Genomic DNA, 18,369 nt, shown 5'->3' with positions numbered 1-18,369 from the left:
TAGCCACCGTACGCTAACCGACTCCCCAATGGCATATTCCAAGCTTGATTGGATATAGTTTGATATGTTCTTAGCTAGTAGAGTTGTCCCTTTATAACTAAGGTGTAAGCCTCTTGAATTCAGACAAGTTGCATTAATAAATTTATGATCAATAAACTTCCACTTACTTTTGCTGCAAATAGCATAAATTAACTTGTTTGTTTCGTTAACTTTGGTAGATAAACCTGGCTTGTCTGATCTTGTCATTAAACTCGATATAACTTCTTCTGTTGTTGGCGAATTTTCTTAAATTTGAGTTGCTATCGCAATCCTTTCCGGCCGCTACACGATTAGGAGATAATTTCTCTAGGTCATTTGTGCAAAAATGCAAAATAACTTTTTGAGGCTCTTTCCGGATAACTGGTTTAATATAATCATCCATAATCTTCCATATAATCTGAAGTAGTGGCACGGGCAAAACTTTTAACAACAACATGAATCTCTGGCGTGGAAAGACACCAGCCTTGTAGAGTTTTCAGCATCGAGTCACCAATAACCACAGTCACTTTCTTCGCATGATTATACGTAGATGATTTCCCGTTTCGCGAATCATGCTCAACGCTATTAACTAAATCCTAATTTAGTGAATTTGCATGTGAATTTTATCCACAATTTCCTGTGTTTGAACGCAATGAATTAACAGCTATGTCATTTTGCTCTTAGATATTAAGTCACTGATTTGACTGCCCAGCTGGGTCGTTAGAATTTGGATTCATATTAGAGGGATTAACAGCATGATTTTCCTGTAGATGATTCTTTCCTTAATAGTTGATAAAGATTTATTCTTTTTATACTTGCGTTTCAACTCTTTTGTTTTTAGCGAAGGCAAACTTTCGTCAACAAACAAAACAAACGAATCCTTATTTTTGTTTACCGCAGTACATTGACTTCGGATCTGAATCGTTAATTGAGGATCAATTTGATGGGTGTTTTGCTGCTCAATTATTCTCAATTTGAATAAGTCTAATGGCAATTAACCGACTAGATTTTTCTTCTTCGAGCGACTTGATACGCAGGTTTGGTAGATAGCTGCATATTTGAGGCCAAACAACATCACACTAGTTCTTTGTTTCCTTTGTCTTTGTCTTTTGTTTTCTTTGTTTTCTTGATAGCACTAATGACAATTTGGCCTCAAATATTTGCATATCTACCAACTCTGTTGATACAAGAGTTCAGGTCAGACACAACACAATTTAGGCTATTGAGCTCTTCTTTTAGATTGATGTTATCATTCCTGATCGAGCGACGAGTTTTCCCCTTGTATAGGTTTGCGTTTATTAAAACGGTGTCCGAACTACCGGGACAGCAATATTTTAAATTTGCGAAATGTTCAAATATACGGCCAAATTTGTTGTTACAAGTGGCAGCCATTTCATCAATTTTTGGAAGTAGCGTTGCATGCTTGTTGCGACTCGTCTTTGACACACGAATAATTTTCTCGGTCAACGCTATCAAATTCAGTCGCTTTCTTTGCCTCACTAAACAAGCTTTCAAACGATTTTAGTAAATACTTATCTGGGTTGTCCCTCAGTATAACGGTTATAACCAGCTTCTTTGATCTTTGCCATTTTACTAAAAACTCTTCGTTGCTTCCTGTAAATAACTCTACATCTCCACTAGGAGAGGACCATCTGCCTGTTACGTCTAGAACTTCATCAAAATAGTTTCTCAGGTCCTTGAAATTCCCAACCCAGCGATAAAAATTTCCGTGAAACTATAAGAATTTAGAATACTTAACAGACATGTGTTAGGCTGTGGTTTAGGGGAGTAGGATATAGGAAACTTTGTCGACTCTTGAAAGGGTGCGTTAAGTATTCTTCCACCGCAACGTAGAAGGTCTTCTAAATAAAAACGACGAAGTTTTATGACCAGTGGTAGCCGATCAATAGTCTTTGATTTCAAGTTGACAAGTTTTGGATACACAGTAGATTGACAGCCTAGAATCCAAAGTTTGTGTGCTGCCTGCCATTCCGAAGTGGACAAAGAACCACGGTCAGCTTTCTTCCTGAGGATGTTAAGAAATCGTAACACCCATACTGTTACACGGACTTTTCTTGGAAGTGCACTGAAATTGGCCAATTTGATAATTGTTTGCCATGCCATGTTCTGTGGGTTTAGGTTGGCATCTAACGTGGTTGGTCAGGGTGGAGGTGGTTTCAGGCTGGCTTTCTCTGTTAGTCTGGAGAGTAACGGACGAGGTGTTCCACGATGGCCATTTATTTGTGCTGGTTAGCCAAACGGGACCGTGAGACCACAAGGTTGATCGTGAGACCACAAGGCTTTCGAGTACGAAATTTGCCAAAAAACTCGTACTCAAAAGCCCAACGACTACAAGTCTTGACTGATGGCGTAAGCAAACAACGCGCAAGAATGACGAATCTGTACTCGTAGTCGTACTCGTAGTCACTGCTAAAGCTCGTTAATGTCACTGGTGGTATGACTGTGCTGAAACTGGAGTGATATGAGATAAACTGACTCAAAATACATATATCAAAAAATGATGAAAACACAGTCAAATACATGTAGGAAAGCATAGAAGATAATTTAATCTATTTTATATCATTTTTCCTATTTCTATCTATTTAGTTTTACTGCAGCTGCTGAAACATCAAACTCTAGTAGCTACATTAGAATTAAAAAATATTTTTAAAAATATAATATTCATTAAATTTTCATTAGTGCACCGAGAAGAAACAATTCTTTTGAAACCTTCGACGAGACTAGAATTGGTAAAAAAAAACCAGTCTATAGAAAAGCCAATCACCTTATTATAAAACCATGCATCTGGTTTCATCAAGAATGGAGAGAACTTAATTTCATTATGCTGTATATATCTCATTCTTATAAGACGGAGTAATGTCAGAGTAATGTAAAAATATATTTAGGTAAACAAATGTGCTTGACGCGGGGGATCACGAGGTTGACCTTATTACATCATGCTAAATCTCATTACCAGAAATTCTCGAAAAGAAATAGTTCATTACGTAATCATATGAAAAAAATTGAAATCAGCCGAACATAAAATTTCTAAATTTTAATTTTGGTGATGATCATGAAATAAAACGAGTTTTGTTTCCTAACGGACGCACTTTAAATAATAACGTTAACACACATCTTTAGCCTGGCTTCGATCATTTTAAAATAAAATGATAAAATACCATAATAAAAGGATATCTTTTTGCTACACTATATCAAAAAGATTGCATCAGGAATATTTATTTTTACACAATCGAAAAACTAATGCTGTTTGGAGTTGATTTTGAAAATGATTTGCTCTAAAGCTTGCATCATTTGGACTTGTTTTAGCGACGATGTAAATTTCCCTTACCCACAAATACTGTTATGCACAGACATAGTTATCATTATAAATTATTCAAGTATGCATACTTAATGTTTACGTTATCGGATTATTCTCAAGTAGAAATTAAATTAAAAAGGAAAGCACTATTTAACATGCAGCATGCGCAGTGACATTATATAAAAGTCGGAGTTGAAAACAGTAAAAAAACTTATATAATTATCTCGTTTTACTTAATTACTTTTTGCGCCATTTTGATTGACTCAAAACCGAACTAATTGTTATCACAAGGGTATATATTATTGGGTACGAGGTTTGAAAAATTGGCAGTCCATAAACTGGTAAATAAAAGACGTTAATATTTAATATGCAGCTTGCACTTAAATAATTTATTTGCTACTAATAACATGCATATTAGTTTTTTATTACAGTTCGTCCATACAGATTCTACAAACCAACTGTTAAAAAAAGTCCTGAATATGAAATAATTTCCAATATATCTGGTAAGTGATTTTAAACATTAAAATTTATTTCCACTGATATTGTTATGCAAAATGCAGCCAAAAGTTTGTGTTAAATTGGGAGTTTGTAGGTTATAAAGCCCTTTGATAACACAAACTTAATTAAATTTCCATCGGTTGACAACAAATATACATAAGATTTCTAGACATGAAATTCAAGAGACTTGGTCAGCATGTGTAATTTTTAAACAATACAATTCTCAGACTGAAATGCCGTTTGAGATTGTTGCCAGAGATTGCCGCGCCATTACGACCCGCACGAAACCGAGCCTTTTTTAGATGAACGCATTGATTTTTCTAAGTTTTAGATAATTTCAAGCCGTTTAGCAATTTAATGTGTGAAATATAGGCCCACACAAACAAGGACGCGTTTTCAATGTTTTTCTTTTTCCAAAACCAAATAAATTTTAACCTATCATAATAATCTTGTACATTACTTAACGATAGTATCTTTTGACTGCTCTGGCGTTGATATACTCCAAAATTTGCTACTTGGATATAATTTACATGCTTTGAAAACTTACAATTCGCAGCGTAGCCAAATCGCGTCCGGTGCTAAGTTTCCTAGCGCCAGACATTACAGAAAATAAATGTTATCCGCATTGCCTCAATTCCTGATACTTGCAGGAGACGGTCACTCTGCATGTTGCTGACTTTATAAATTGCAGGGTTATATTTACTACTTTATAAATTGTACTTTATAAGTTGACAGTACCGTTGCCTCCCTCCTTCCCTGAACATAAATATGTGTTGTTTTGAACATATGTGTATGTATTAATATCGTTCTGATAAAATATGTGTATTAATATCGTTTTGATAAAAAATAAACGAGCAAGGAGAACTTATATTTCTTCTAACCAAAATTATCCGAACAAAATTGCGCATAATTGCGCGTTTAGACGCTCAGAGAATAGAGCTTCAGGCAAGGTTTGCATGCATGCTTGGCTGCAAATATCTACGAAAATTGCATTACATAAAAGGTGCCCATATGTCGCGATACATTTTACTCAAAACTGAGCCGATATTTACGGCGCCGCGTGTGAAATTTGTAAAAACATTGGTAAAAATATTCAATTTTCAACTAGAGTTTCCTTAAAGAACAAAACCCTGAATCTCGCTCAATGCCACTAAAAGTGAGAAAATGCGAAGCTCGAATGCTATCATGTATAATTACATGAGTAAAAAATGCAAATCAGTCAAACATGAAATTTTTCAATATAAATTTTGGTGATGATCATAAAACGAATTGTTTTTATCAATATGTGTGTTACGACGTATTTTTGTAAAATAATAACATTAACATACATTCTTAGCTTGGCTTCTATCATTTTAGACTAAAATTGATGATAAAATACCATAATAAAAGCACATCTTTTTGCTACACTATCACGCTGAATAGATGTTTAACATTCAGTCTAAGTTTGAAGCAAAAGATTGCATCAGGCATATTTATTTAAACCCAAGCGAAAAATGCTGTTTGCAGTTGATTTTGAAAATGACCTGTTTTAAAATTTAAATCCCTTGGACTTGTTTTAGCGACGAATTAAATTTCCCTTTCTCAACATATCTTTTATGCACAGCTGCCTCAGACTTAGCCTTTACGTTATCAGATAATGATATCGAGTAGTAAAAAACGGCCAGCTTATTCTCAAGTCGAATTTAAATTAAAGCGGAAAGCATTATTTAACATGCAGCGTGCACACTGACATTAAAAGTCAAAGTTGAGAACGGTAAAAAAACTACTTCGTTTAATTGAATTACATTTTGCACTGTTTAAATTACCGAAAACCGAACTATATAGTTAGCTATTATCGAAAAAATGCCAGATTAAGATACTTCAAACTCGGCTTACCACGTGCACAATCATCGAGTGACAAACTTTTACAGTTAACGTCAAAATTAAAGATGATGTAAAGTCGGTTTTGCGCATATATTCCGCGCATAACAATGTTTCTTTACGTTGGTTATACAATCTTTACATGACCTATGGGTCGTTTTAATTTTCATATTTTCTTCTCGTTCTCGCTCGACCGGCTGTGATGAATATGCTTATTTTAGATTATATTTTGAAGAAAATATTATTATATTTTGAAGAAAATATAAAGCGAAGCTTATAAATAAGCCGTTATTTAAAACTTTATATATTTGTAATTGTAGGACAAGCGAGAAAGTAGCGCCTGTAGCAACGAAAAATAACCAATCAGTTCCTCATTCAACAAATAAATTCTTGAAGCACTCCTTTCAGCATAATGTTGCTTTTTCCTCGCAGCTTTATCTTCGTTCGAGCCTCTTCGCCTTGCGACATAAAATAAAATAATTGTGCCCCCGAACTGTCCGTTTGTACAACACCCTAATATCGCATTCATTAACATTCTAAAAGTTGATCCCTCACTAATGGAATGTGTTGCTCCGCAGAATATATGCGCAGAACGGACTATACATTATCTTTAATAATGTATTCACAGTACATACCACAGCTACCATAGCCAACAGGTGAGCATTTTGTTCGCGCTGACCGAACATTGCGGGCTTATTTCTTCTTCAATTCGCATTTTGGCTTCGAAGAACTAAAAATACAGACTTTGGTGCAATATTTTTGCTATTTACTCTAAAGCATGTTCATTAAAAATTCGCTACTGTTGTTGAGAAAGAAAAGCGGTTTACGATAAACTAAAATGCGTCAAAATCCATTACGAAATGGAATGTATTTTTGCTGGCGAAAAATGAAATAATTGCATCTCGACACCAAATACAGGATTTTTGCCACAGCTACAGAGCAAGTTGGATTCAAGCTGATGTCAAAAATGTAAGTCACATTAATTTTGTTCTTCATAGATCAAGGTCAGTAAAATGTCAGTAAAATGTCTCAGAAGTGGTTCTAAAGCTCAATCTTGCGGATGACACAGTTGTCAATATACCTCTACAGGCTCTGCTAACGAATTTTATTGCAAATCGACCCATCTTCATTGAAGTATAGCTCGAAAATTAGGGTATCCTCACACCCTGAAATTAGGCCTAAATCAAAGTTTTATCTATAGTCTTTTTATTAGTATATAAGAATCAATATAGGAAAAATGCGCCAAAGTGGTAAATTGGCATTGCATGTATGTGTCCACTATTTTTGACATGTTTTGTTTTGTATTTTGAAAAGGTCACCAGGAAGGAAAATAAAGGATGAACAATACGGGTGAGCCTTTAAATTATAAGAAGAGGAGTATGTAAATTATAGAATGTTGAAAAAAACTTGGTCCATTAGTAATGTTTTGGATTCTACTCAATATAAATGCAACAATAACTTAAATATGCTATATGTGAGACCTCATAGAATCCAAAACATTACTAATGCATGGACCAAGTTTTTTCCAACATTCTATAATTTACATACTCCTCTTCTTATAATTTAAAGGCTCACCAGTATTGTTCGAGCTTTATTTTCCTTCCTGGTGACCTTTTCAAAATACCAAACAAAACATGTCAAAAATAGTGGACACATGCAATGCCAATTTTACCCCTTTGGCGCATTTTTCCTATGTTGAATCTTAATACTAATAAAAAGCCTATAGATAAAACTTTGATTTAGGCCTAATTTCAGGGTGTGAAGATACCCTAATTTTTGAGCTCTACTTCAATGAAGATGGATCGATTTGCAATTAAATTCGTTAGTAGAGGTATATTGAGTCTTTTTCACAACTGTGTCATCCGCAAGATTGAGCTTTAGAACCACTTCTGAGACATTTCACTGACCTTTTAATTTATGAAGAACAAATGTGACTTACTTTTTGACATCAGCTTGAATCCAACTAGCTCTGTAGCGGTGGCAAAAATCCTCAGTGTATTTGGTGTCGAAATGCAATTATTTAATTTTTCGCCAGCAAAAATACATTCCATTTCGTAAAGGATTTCCACGCATTTTAGTTTATCGTAAACCGCTTTTCTTTCTCAACAACAGTAGCGAATTTTTAATGAACATGCTTTAGAGTAAATAGCAAAAATATTGCACCAAAGTCTGTATTTTTAGTTCTTCGAAGCCAAAATGCGAATTGAAGAAGAAATAAGCCCGCAATTTTCGGTCAGCGCGAACAAAATGCTCACCTGTTACCACAGCCTAGTCCCTAGGCCTCTTATGAGGTCATGATACACGCGGCAAGACGGGAACTGAGAGGCCTAGAACAAAAATTAATATGTTTTGTATTTTCGCTCACTGAGTAGTTGAGGATCAAAGAGAAATGTTATTTACAACAAACTAGACAAATAACGAGTATCTTGGAGTAAGTACGATTTGTCCTGCTATGCTAATATTTTGGTGTTCATTGACTGTGAAAACAATAAATTTCTAAAGACATGAATAATTATAATAACTCGAAATTTAAATAGCGAGACAAAATCGTCAGGCTGGCCACGCCACTGTCTGGAGACTTGTTTTCTGGCCATTCCGATGTTAAAATGAAAATTAACATATCTACATAAAATTATGTAAATAAAACTTCAACTCGTCTCCACACCATGTGGAAACATGAAACTGATGAACCACGTGAACAATCATCGAGCAGGCAAAAATTTAATACGTATACAATACAAACAATGGGAGACAGGTTCTGAGTACGAGGTTTGAAGAATTAACTGACTGATTTAAGTATATGTCGCCCCAAACAGACTTGCAACGTAAAATAATAGTGACAAAAATGAGACAAAGCCCTGGTATATTTCAACTGACGCTAGAGTAATGAATAAAAAATCCTCTGCATGTTTGGGACTACAATGAGAGTAAATTCACTTATTGCTCGGGGGAAACTAAATAATTCTTCAATAAGGGTCGTCAATATTCAATATGCAGCTAGCACGTACGTGCACTTAAATAATTTATTTGCTGGTGTTAAAATGTATATTAGCTATACTGTTCCCCCGGTTTCTACGCAAACAAGCTGTTTCAAATAATGTCCTCAAATAGTTTCCAATATATCTTGATCACAGTTGTGGTAAGTCATTTTAAACATTAAAATATATTTCTAATGAATTGTTTCGTGAAATGCAGCAAAAAGTTGGGGTATTTTAGAACTTTGTAGGTTATATAGATGCCCTTTGAAAACAGGGACTTAGTTAAATTTTCCTGATTTAAAAAGAAGGTAGTTAAACGTCAAAAAGGGCTGGCAGTATGATGTTATTTTAGATGATGCTTTCAATATTTTTTGCTTAGGACTATTCTTCCAAACAGGGGAGTAACTAGAACGATAATTCGGGGGGGGGGGAATATTCATATATTCAGTTCTGCCCGACGGATTTCTATTGTAAGCTATTGCAATTACAAAAGAAATCCGTTGTGCGGAACTGGATATGAATATTCATCCCCCCCCCAATTATCGTTCAAGTTACGCCACTGCTTCCGAAACGGTTAAGGTTTAAGTGTGTGAAATATCAATGTACTTTTATCTTGTAAACTCGTTCACATGCAAGCAAAACTTAGTTGCCTAGCGCCGTGAGAGAGAAATAAACAAACTGTATCAATTAAACCAAAATACCTGCATGCTTATGCAAATGAATGTCAATCACAAGTTTGCCTCAATCATTAATCTCCATCTTGGCTAAACTGTAACATTTTAATATCGTTATAATATATGTTTAAATATTCTCCCCATGCACGAGGCAAAAATCTATCGCTCTGCTGCATGGTCTTATCCGCATTGCCTCGATTCCTGCTTCTCGCAGGAGTCGATCACAGGTCACAGGCATGAGACTATTGCATCGTCGTTTAAATATTTTGGAATATTCTCCCCACGGATAATCTGAATATTGCGAAGTGCTGGGTTTTAATAATTTTGCCAAATTAAAATTCTGCTCCATGCAATTTAAGCAGTAAATATATTTTTCTATAAATACGGTTCATTCCCGGACATATCTTATCTAAACTGAATAACCTTGGCTTCATTTCTATTTTCATTGCAGGAATATCCCTTCTTTGAGCAACTGAAAGTTGAAGAACCATGCAATTAAAACATTTCTTATTCTTATATGTACCATGTATATCACTTGCAGTCTTAAATGCCTTATCAAGTGAAACCAGTGCAAACATTTGCTACAATTCCACTCTTGAAGGTAAAGTAAAACATAATATATATCAACAGATTGTCAGAATCCTGGAAAGTCACGTCATTTAAATAAACAGACCTCTCTCTACAGCTATAGCTTCTGAGTGAAAGAAATTAACAATGAAAATTGATTCATCACATTTTTGTTAATCATCGAAATATAAAGCTATTCGTGCATGAAAATGTGGGACAGATCAATTCTTTGCACATATCATCCACGTATCTGATGTGTGGACAAAATCAAATGAAGGAAATATCTGAAAATATATCACAATGTCACAACCCGCTGTGCACTGCACGAGAATATTATGTCAGTGAAATCGAGAATTAGCACTTTCTATATCCGTTGACTACCCGTCTATCCTTCCATTTGCACTGTGCTCAATTTATTAGCTATCAACGCACTTGATTATTGTTCTTTTTACGAAAAACTTCACGAAAGATTTTAAGTTAAAAAATATGAAAATAACACAAACCAGACGAAATGTAAAGTGAAGATTGTCCTTTCATTAAAAATTTCAAAGTTACTTATCTACCTACATACCTACCCAGAGACCTACTCACCTACCTACCAACCCAATCACTCACCTAGCCAAACACCCACCCACCCACCTAGGCACCTACCTTGGCAATGTAAAGGTTTTCCTAAAAAAAAATTTTACGCTTTAGGGTTCAGACTGAATGTAACAGTTATTAAGACAAAAGTCGTTTCTGAATGGATAGATTGCGTAATGGAGTGTGCAACTGAGATATGTTGTAGATCTATCAACTTCAAGAAGAAATTGGCTGCAAAAAATGATTCAAATTGTAAAATGTTACACAACGTGGTTTACAATACATCTGAGAGATTACTGGAGAAGAATTCCTCCTATGATTATGTTTATCTTCTTAACCCACAAAAGGTATGATTTAGTGGAATAGCTGTTATCGCTGTTGCGTTATTTGAGATATATTAACTACATTTCACCGGAAAACATTTATAAACATAAACCTGACTGTTTTGGCAAGGATCAATATTCTTCATTACAGGGTTACAATAAAAGCTGTTTAAAAAACACTTCCCATGAAAATGAAAGAGGTATGTGTTGATGATAGGAAGAATTAAAACAACTCAAAAACAGGAATTGGTAGTAAACCTTTGGTCAGTTTAATGCCTACAAAAAAGAAATGTCCTTCATTCATTTTCTAATTCTTATAAAGTAATTTCAATGGAAAACATAGTCAGGGAAAGTTTGCCAAAAGTGTTTAACATATTCTTATTCTGAATAATTTAGTTAAAGACTGCGCTGATATATACAATAAAGGAATAAAACAAAGTGGTATTTATGAAATTGATCCAGATGGAAAGGGAAGTTTCAAAGTGTTTTGTGATATGACAACATCAGGTAGAGGATGGACTGTGTTTCAACGTCGTCTTGATGGAAGTGTTGACTTCTACCGAGGATGGGAAGATTACAAACACGGTTTTGGTAACTTGAGCGGAGAATATTGGCTTGGTCTTGACAAAATACACATGATGACAAATATTTCACAAAATGAACTTCGTATCGACATGGAAAATACATCTGGGAACACCAGATACGCTCATTATGATTCATTTAAAGTCAGCAGCGAAAATGTGAAGTACAAGTTGAATGTTGGAGGGTATCATGGTAAGCATTATGCATTAAGCTGAGTCATATATTTCAATGAAATTATAGGAGAGTCCAGGTCTCTTTACAATCAACTTTCCAGTGAACTAAAAATCCACGTTATTAAATAAAATCCAGGAAAATTATCAATGACTTATCGATATATATAGTTAAAAAGCAACTTTGGTATTTCGCAGATTAACCCCACAAATTTAAAATATCTCCATTTTGAAAATTAAAAAACTTTTAAAATTATAACAAAACAATATCAAAACAAAAGTCTCAGGATATTCGATGATAAGCAGTCGGGGGCTCCTCTGAAAGAAACTCCGGCAAAATCCGGCGGTAAAATGTGAAAGACCGAAAGAATGAAATATTATTTAAACGAGACATACAAGAGAATACTATGAAATTCGAGGTGATCTGTATGTAGTGCATATAATGGAACATAACGCTCCATAGAATTGTTCCCAAATATAAACCCAATATTCTCAGTGTTGTCGTCGTTTTTGCAGTCTTACATTTTTAAATTACCTGCTACTTATGAGAGAGATTTGATCAAACGACAAAATCTGTATTATTTTTTAACTTTGATTAACAATATTATATCCTACGACAACCATCATCAAGCCCTCGCTTTCTGCTTGGATTTCATCAAGATTACTGTTCAGTTTCCGTACAGCATCCTTTACAATGACGAGATGAAACAGTGAACATGATAATATATTTGCGAAATCACAACTTCAAATCACAAATTCACTGATATTGAGGTCATAGCGCTGTTAAGTACCCTGGCAACAGAAATGACTCTATATTAATTTATATTTATTAATGTTGCAATTTCTTTTCGACCAGCGGGACAGAATAAATGTGGAAGAATGGGTTTTCGGTTGAAGTACCTCCGTAATAGTTATTTACAAGCTAAGAATTGTTTCACCATTGACCTTACTAAATTCATCCAAAATAAGCCTGAGGTTGTCATCCACTTCCTAGCCTGAATGTTTTAGGGGCGATAATCTCTTAGAAATTAAGGCTAGTTTCCACTCAGGAAAATTCTCCTTTGGATCGGACAGGACAGGAAAGCTTCCTTTGTATAAACGCCGCCTGAGAACTCACCGAAAAAGGAAATTTTTTCTACCCGTTCCGATCTAAAAGAGATTTTTCTTGAGTGGAAACTAGCCTTTAGGGGTGATAATCCCCTATAATTAAAGGTGGGGTTACAATCCCCTGTGAGGAAGGGGTAATAATCCCCTGTAATTAATGTAAAGAATTTATTGACAAACGGGGATTGCCAGGTGCTTCGCCGCTCTTTCCATCGTCTTCGTTGACTCATCAAGTGATACGCAGTAATGGCTTCCATCAATTTTCCTCCGAGGACATTTCCCCATGTAGTTTCTTTTCACCGTCAAGTTGTAATTGCACTCTTACTCATAGCCAATAAAAATCACTCTAGTATATACAACTAGCCAAGCACCATTTAGGATAGAAAATGTGAATTTTAAATTATGCTAAATATTAATAATTCCGAATTGTCCTATTTACCAAGCATTGTTGTGATAAGATTTGACAATCATATTGAAGTTCAATAAAATTAATTGTATTACAGAAGATATAAAATTAATAAGTATCGAATTAGGTAACAAAAAACGAATAAGGAATACGTTATTATTGCCAAAAATCATACTCGTGTTTAACAAATCGCAAGTTGTAAAACACACGTAGGATTTTGGCATTAATTGCACTCCTATTCGTTCTATTACATTATTAATTTTAAAGACGTCATATTCTTTTACATTAAGGTACAGCAGGGGACTCGTTGAAAAGACATAACGGTATGGATTTCACCACCAAGGATGCTGACAACGATATTTGGGGTCGTAACTGTGCAGCGAGATTCAAAGGAGCCTGGTGGTATAGTGATTGTCATCATTCCAATTTGAATGGTTTGTATCATTATGGAAATCACACATCGCGCGCTGATGGAGTAAACTGGTTCCATTGGAAAGGTCATTATTATTCTCTGAAATCAACATCGATGAAGATACGACCACGTGAATTTGGAGAGAAGAAATAAAGTCGTTGAAAGTTAAAAGACTAAAAAGAAATAAGGTTTACTTCATAAAGAGTGTAGTGCTTTTTAAAAAAGTAGTTTTTATAAATATTTAAAATAGTGTAATATGTGACCGTATATTTACAAAGAGGAGATTCTTCTCCTACGCCTAGCCTAATCCAAAGTGAAAATTTAGAAAAATGAACCAACTATATAAAAGTGTATTTTAAGTAGAGTTCAGTAGAATCGGCAAGCTATCTCTTCGTTTGTCACATTACATATAAAATAGAATAGCTACGAAAGAAATAATAACTTGTGTAATTTGAGTTTTAAAAAATAATAGTTTCGCCGTGCTGGGGTAGATGAGCTTGGCAGACTTTAAGACCGCGATGTAAAGACGTGCACGCAATACGAGAAAGATGGTGAATTGCAAACAGGAATAATTTATGAAAATTAATGTATGAGGCAAACAGCTTTCAACATTTCAGTATGAGCACTATTCGGACAAAACAAAGACTTATTCTGTCGAAAGTTGTCCCAGAAGACTCTGATTCTATGCATTGCTTTGTTGGCGACTAGAAATGCGGTAATTTGCTTTTTTTTGGCCTAAATATTTGTTCTTTTAATCATAATAAAGATCTTATAATAAAGATCTTTCTGTTTGGAATGAAGAAATTTGATGCGTTTGTTAATGAAGAAAGTTTTCCCATATCTTCCGCACCAGATAATAGTGAAATATGTAATAATATAACGTGTATAGGTCTGGAATTTCTTCATTCTTGTTTGACAATAACTTTGGAAAAGCCTAGCGAGGTGGGTTAAATTTAGCCCATGATTTATTCCTGGGCTACCGCGAACCCCGTTTTGAAAAACACAATAAATTAACCTGGAGGTAAAATTCATCTTAAGCCATTTTAGGTCAGGGATAGCCTGCTTTTGAGCAACCAGCCTCTGATGGTGAAAAGAGGTTTTGGTTATCCTGGTTAATTAGGTGTATAAAGTAGCATCAAGTTCATTTTTGTTAAAACATTGTGTGGTAAATTATTCACCATTGCTTCTGAGAATGTCATAATCATCTTACCCTTGTAATTTATCCGAAAATCATGCAATATACGTCACGTCACGGAGTAGCCGGTGTGCTGCAAAAACGCAAAGCAAGTTAGAGGAAATCTCGGAAATCTCATGAATATTGATTTCCTTTGAAGCTTAAATTCAACTATACAAAGAACTGTCTTCGGCTGCAAAAAACTGTCTCTGATCGTCTGATCGGTCATATCAGTCAACTGAAACACGTCTTCAGATCGATCACGCCAAATCTTCACGATTTTTGTCTGCATGAAAACTACCAAATCAACCAATCAAGTTGATCACAAAACACCTCCAATCAACTCTAGAACGATCAGACTACTGAGCTCTACCATTATTCCTGGAGGATTCACTCTCGATCAAAACGTAAAGGAAAAGACATGGCGTATCTTGGCGTGTACTTGTTGTTCTTGTTATTATTATTTTATACATATTTTACAAATTTTTCTCCTAACTAGGGATCCAAGGATAGTGCAAAGTTTCCATGCCCAAACATTTTGATTTATGCTAGTAAAATATAATGAACTAAGTTAAACATTATTGAAAAGGAAGTTACTCAAAGTACTCAAGTTAGTGAAGTTACGTTAGTCGCAGCATAGGCAGCCCAATGGCGAATGGTTTTATTTGATTTAAAAATGTACACTTTCATGAAATTCACACATATTTCATTTATTTACATGCTAATATACGTACTTAAATCCTGTTACTTACAACAGGCGACTTGCTTGTCTGACAAGGCAATGTAGGTAGCTATTATATAGCATAATAATCCTAAGGTAGGCAACTTCAATCACAATATTCACATGGACACATGCAAACAATCCGAAAATACGTCAATTTATCCCTAAAACTAAGCTAAAATAACAAAAGAAATGAAATCTACGATGATTTTACTATACACTGACTATATTTTAATATTTAAAATAAGTTATGGAAGCGAGAAAAGTGCGAAAAGTTTTTTGACTTTTGAGAACGTTTGAAAATGACGAATTTGCTATCTGATTGGCTGTCAAAACAGCGAGAACAAAAACAGGCAATGAGATTACAATTTACAAACTCGTCATTTTCAAACGTTCTCAAAAGTCAACAGCGCGGGTCCAGCATCGGCCCATTCAAAAATTGAGCATAAAATATCAAAATCTTTTCGCATTTTTCTCGCTTCCATAACTTATTTTAAATATTAAAATATAGCCAGTGTATAATAAAATTATCGTAGATTTCATTTCTCTTGTTATTTTAGCGGAGTTTTAGGGATAAATTGAAGTATTTTCGGATTGTTTGCATGTGTCAATGTGAATATCCAATATTGCGATTGAAGTTGCCTACCTTAGCCTAGGATATATTTTAGTTGCTCATGTAAACCGGGCACAATTTTCTAAGTTTAGTCTTTTTTCTTCGTAAAACAACTGTGACTACATTCACTACATTTATATGATGGCAACAATTTATCCGTCATTTCATAAGAACAGCCAAAATAGTTGCGTTGTATAAATAATGTAAATAAACCGCATTGCATAATATATCTATGATGTGGAACGTCGACACGTAAATCGATACAAAACAATATACTTATAATCAATACTGTACACCGCCAAAATGATTTAATTACTGCACAAAATGTCGGTTTTGTATAGTATCATTTTATGTACTGTATGCAGAATATCAGGACTGACTTGCTATTGACATAATATATATTCGTGTAAGAGATCTATCAAATTATCAATACATAAACAACACAGCGTCATTTCTTCCTATCCTCTTAGCTCTATTTATGGAATAAACCTTCCAAATTATATTTGTGTTGAATTGAATGCTCGTAATTCATAACATAAGTTGATAAATTGCGTAGATTCTTAAAGAATTGCTCGATTTTTACGCCCGAATGTTTTGAAGCAATGCTCGTCGCTCCTCGTTTCTTTACATCGTGAATAATGTTCAAGTCTCGACGGCACATGCGCAGTTGCGACGTATAAGAAAAAACGGGTGTTCCGGGGGCAAATCTCTTTAAAACAAAACCCAAACCACGGAAAAACAATGCTTCAACATTTACAGTAACGGTCAAAATTCCTCAATATTTTGGTGAACTTAGCAAAAGGGATAGTGCATTAATAAATAAAGCAAGTTAAACTGATTTTAAAATTTTAAATTACAGATCAAATAAGGGCTGTTAATATTTAATATGCAGCTTTCACTTAAATAATTTATTGCTGTTGAGTGCTACTAACATGCATATTCGTATTTTATTACTGTTCGTCCATGCAGTTTCTACGAAAACCAGCTGTTCAAATAAAGTCCTGAAACGATTTCCAATAATATACTTTAATCAGAGTTGTGGTAAGTCATTTTAAACATTAAATTTATTTCCATTGACATTGTTTTGCAAAATGCAGTCAAAATTTTGTGTTGAATAGAGAGTATGTAGGTTATAGATGCCCTTTGATAAAAGAAACTTCTTTAAATTTCCCTCAGTTTACAAAGAACGTAGTTAAACTTAGTTAAACTGGTATGCTATTCAGTATATCATATATCAACACAATCATATACATCGGCTTTCTCGACATGCAATTCAAGAGATTCAGTCTGCATGTATACAACTAAAAAACGCAATTCAGGGATTGTTGTCAGGGATTGTCATGCAATTATACGACCCACACGAAACCGAGCTTATTTCAGATGAAACATGCACTGAATATTTTTCTTACTTTTAGCTTATTTCAAGCCGTTTAGAAATTAAGTGTATGAAATAAGAGTTCTAAGTTGCCTAGCGCCAGGTATTAGAGAAAAATAAACAAACTGTACCAATTAAGCAAACTACGTGCTTACACAAATGAATGTCAGTCACGAATGTATCTCAATCGTGTGGCACAATTAGTCTCTATCTTGGCTAAACTGACATTAGAAAAATATCCGCTATTGCAGTATCGTTTATATAATAAAGGTTTAAATATTCTCCACACCAGAAAAAAATCTCTGGCTCTCCTATAAATTATAGTCTTATCCCCATTGCCTCAATTCCTGCTGCACTTTGAAACAGCTAAGAAGGTCAGCTTGAAAGGCCTAGACCAAAATGTTTTATTTTGGTTAAAGTGGGGAATTTTTGTCGACGATCTACGACGTGGTTAGCTGATTTTGTTCAACGTCCCTAGTCAAATATTTTGCTTGAAATAAGCTACGGGAAGTTAATTATACTGTAAGGACTTTGAAATATTTATACAAACGTTGCAATGTCAAAGGAACGAGATTGGATAATACATAAGATGAAAGACAGGCCTTGGTTACGAGGTTTGAAAAATTGGCAGTCCATTAACTGCCAAATAAGGGCTGTTAATATCTAATAATATGCAGCTTTCACTTGAATAATTTATTGTTGTTGAGTGCTACTAACATGCATATTCGTATTTTATTACTGTTCGTGCATGCAGTTTCTCCCCAAAGCAGCTGTTCAAATAAAGTCCTGAAATGATTTCCAATAATATATCTTAATCAGAGTTGTGATAAGTCATTTTAAACATCAACATTTATTTCCATTGACATTGTTTTGCAAAATGCAGTCAAAATGTTCTGTTAATTTTGGAGTTTGTAGGTTATAGATGCCCTTAGATAACAGAAACAATTTCCCTCAATTGTCAAAGAACGTATAGTTAAACTTAGAAAAGAGCAA

The 18,369-nt window shown here is 34.5% G+C and overlaps 1 protein-coding gene across 1 annotated transcript; it reads left to right on the top strand.

Moving 5' to 3' along the window:
- The first annotated feature begins 4,006 nt into the window (after positions 1-4,006).
- On the top strand, positions 4,007-13,666 carry LOC114533770 (ryncolin-1-like). Its single transcript, XM_028555364.1, has 3 exons — positions 4,007-4,025; positions 11,303-11,593; positions 13,372-13,666. The coding sequence occupies exons 1-3, from the start codon at positions 4,007-4,009 to the stop codon at positions 13,644-13,646; spliced, it is 585 nt and encodes a 194-aa protein (XP_028411165.1). The 3' UTR covers positions 13,647-13,666.
- The last annotated feature ends 4,703 nt before the right edge of the window (positions 13,667-18,369 follow it).

The sequence above is a fragment of the Dendronephthya gigantea genome, unplaced genomic scaffold (assembly GCF_004324835.1).
Source record: "Dendronephthya gigantea isolate DGI-Jeju-01 unplaced genomic scaffold, DenGig_1.0 000094F, whole genome shotgun sequence".
In the NCBI taxonomy this organism is placed as follows: Eukaryota; Metazoa; Cnidaria; class Anthozoa; order Malacalcyonacea; family Nephtheidae; genus Dendronephthya; species Dendronephthya gigantea.
This window is presented reverse-complemented; position numbering and strand designations above follow the sequence as displayed.

What these genes read in the sequence shown, in the direction of transcription:
- LOC114533770 (XM_028555364.1), top strand. An exon ending in GAATGTTGGAGGGTATCATG is followed by an intron (nt 11,594 to 13,371) that starts GTAAGCATTATG and finishes TTTTACATTAAG; the next exon opens with GTACAGCAGGGGACTCGTTG.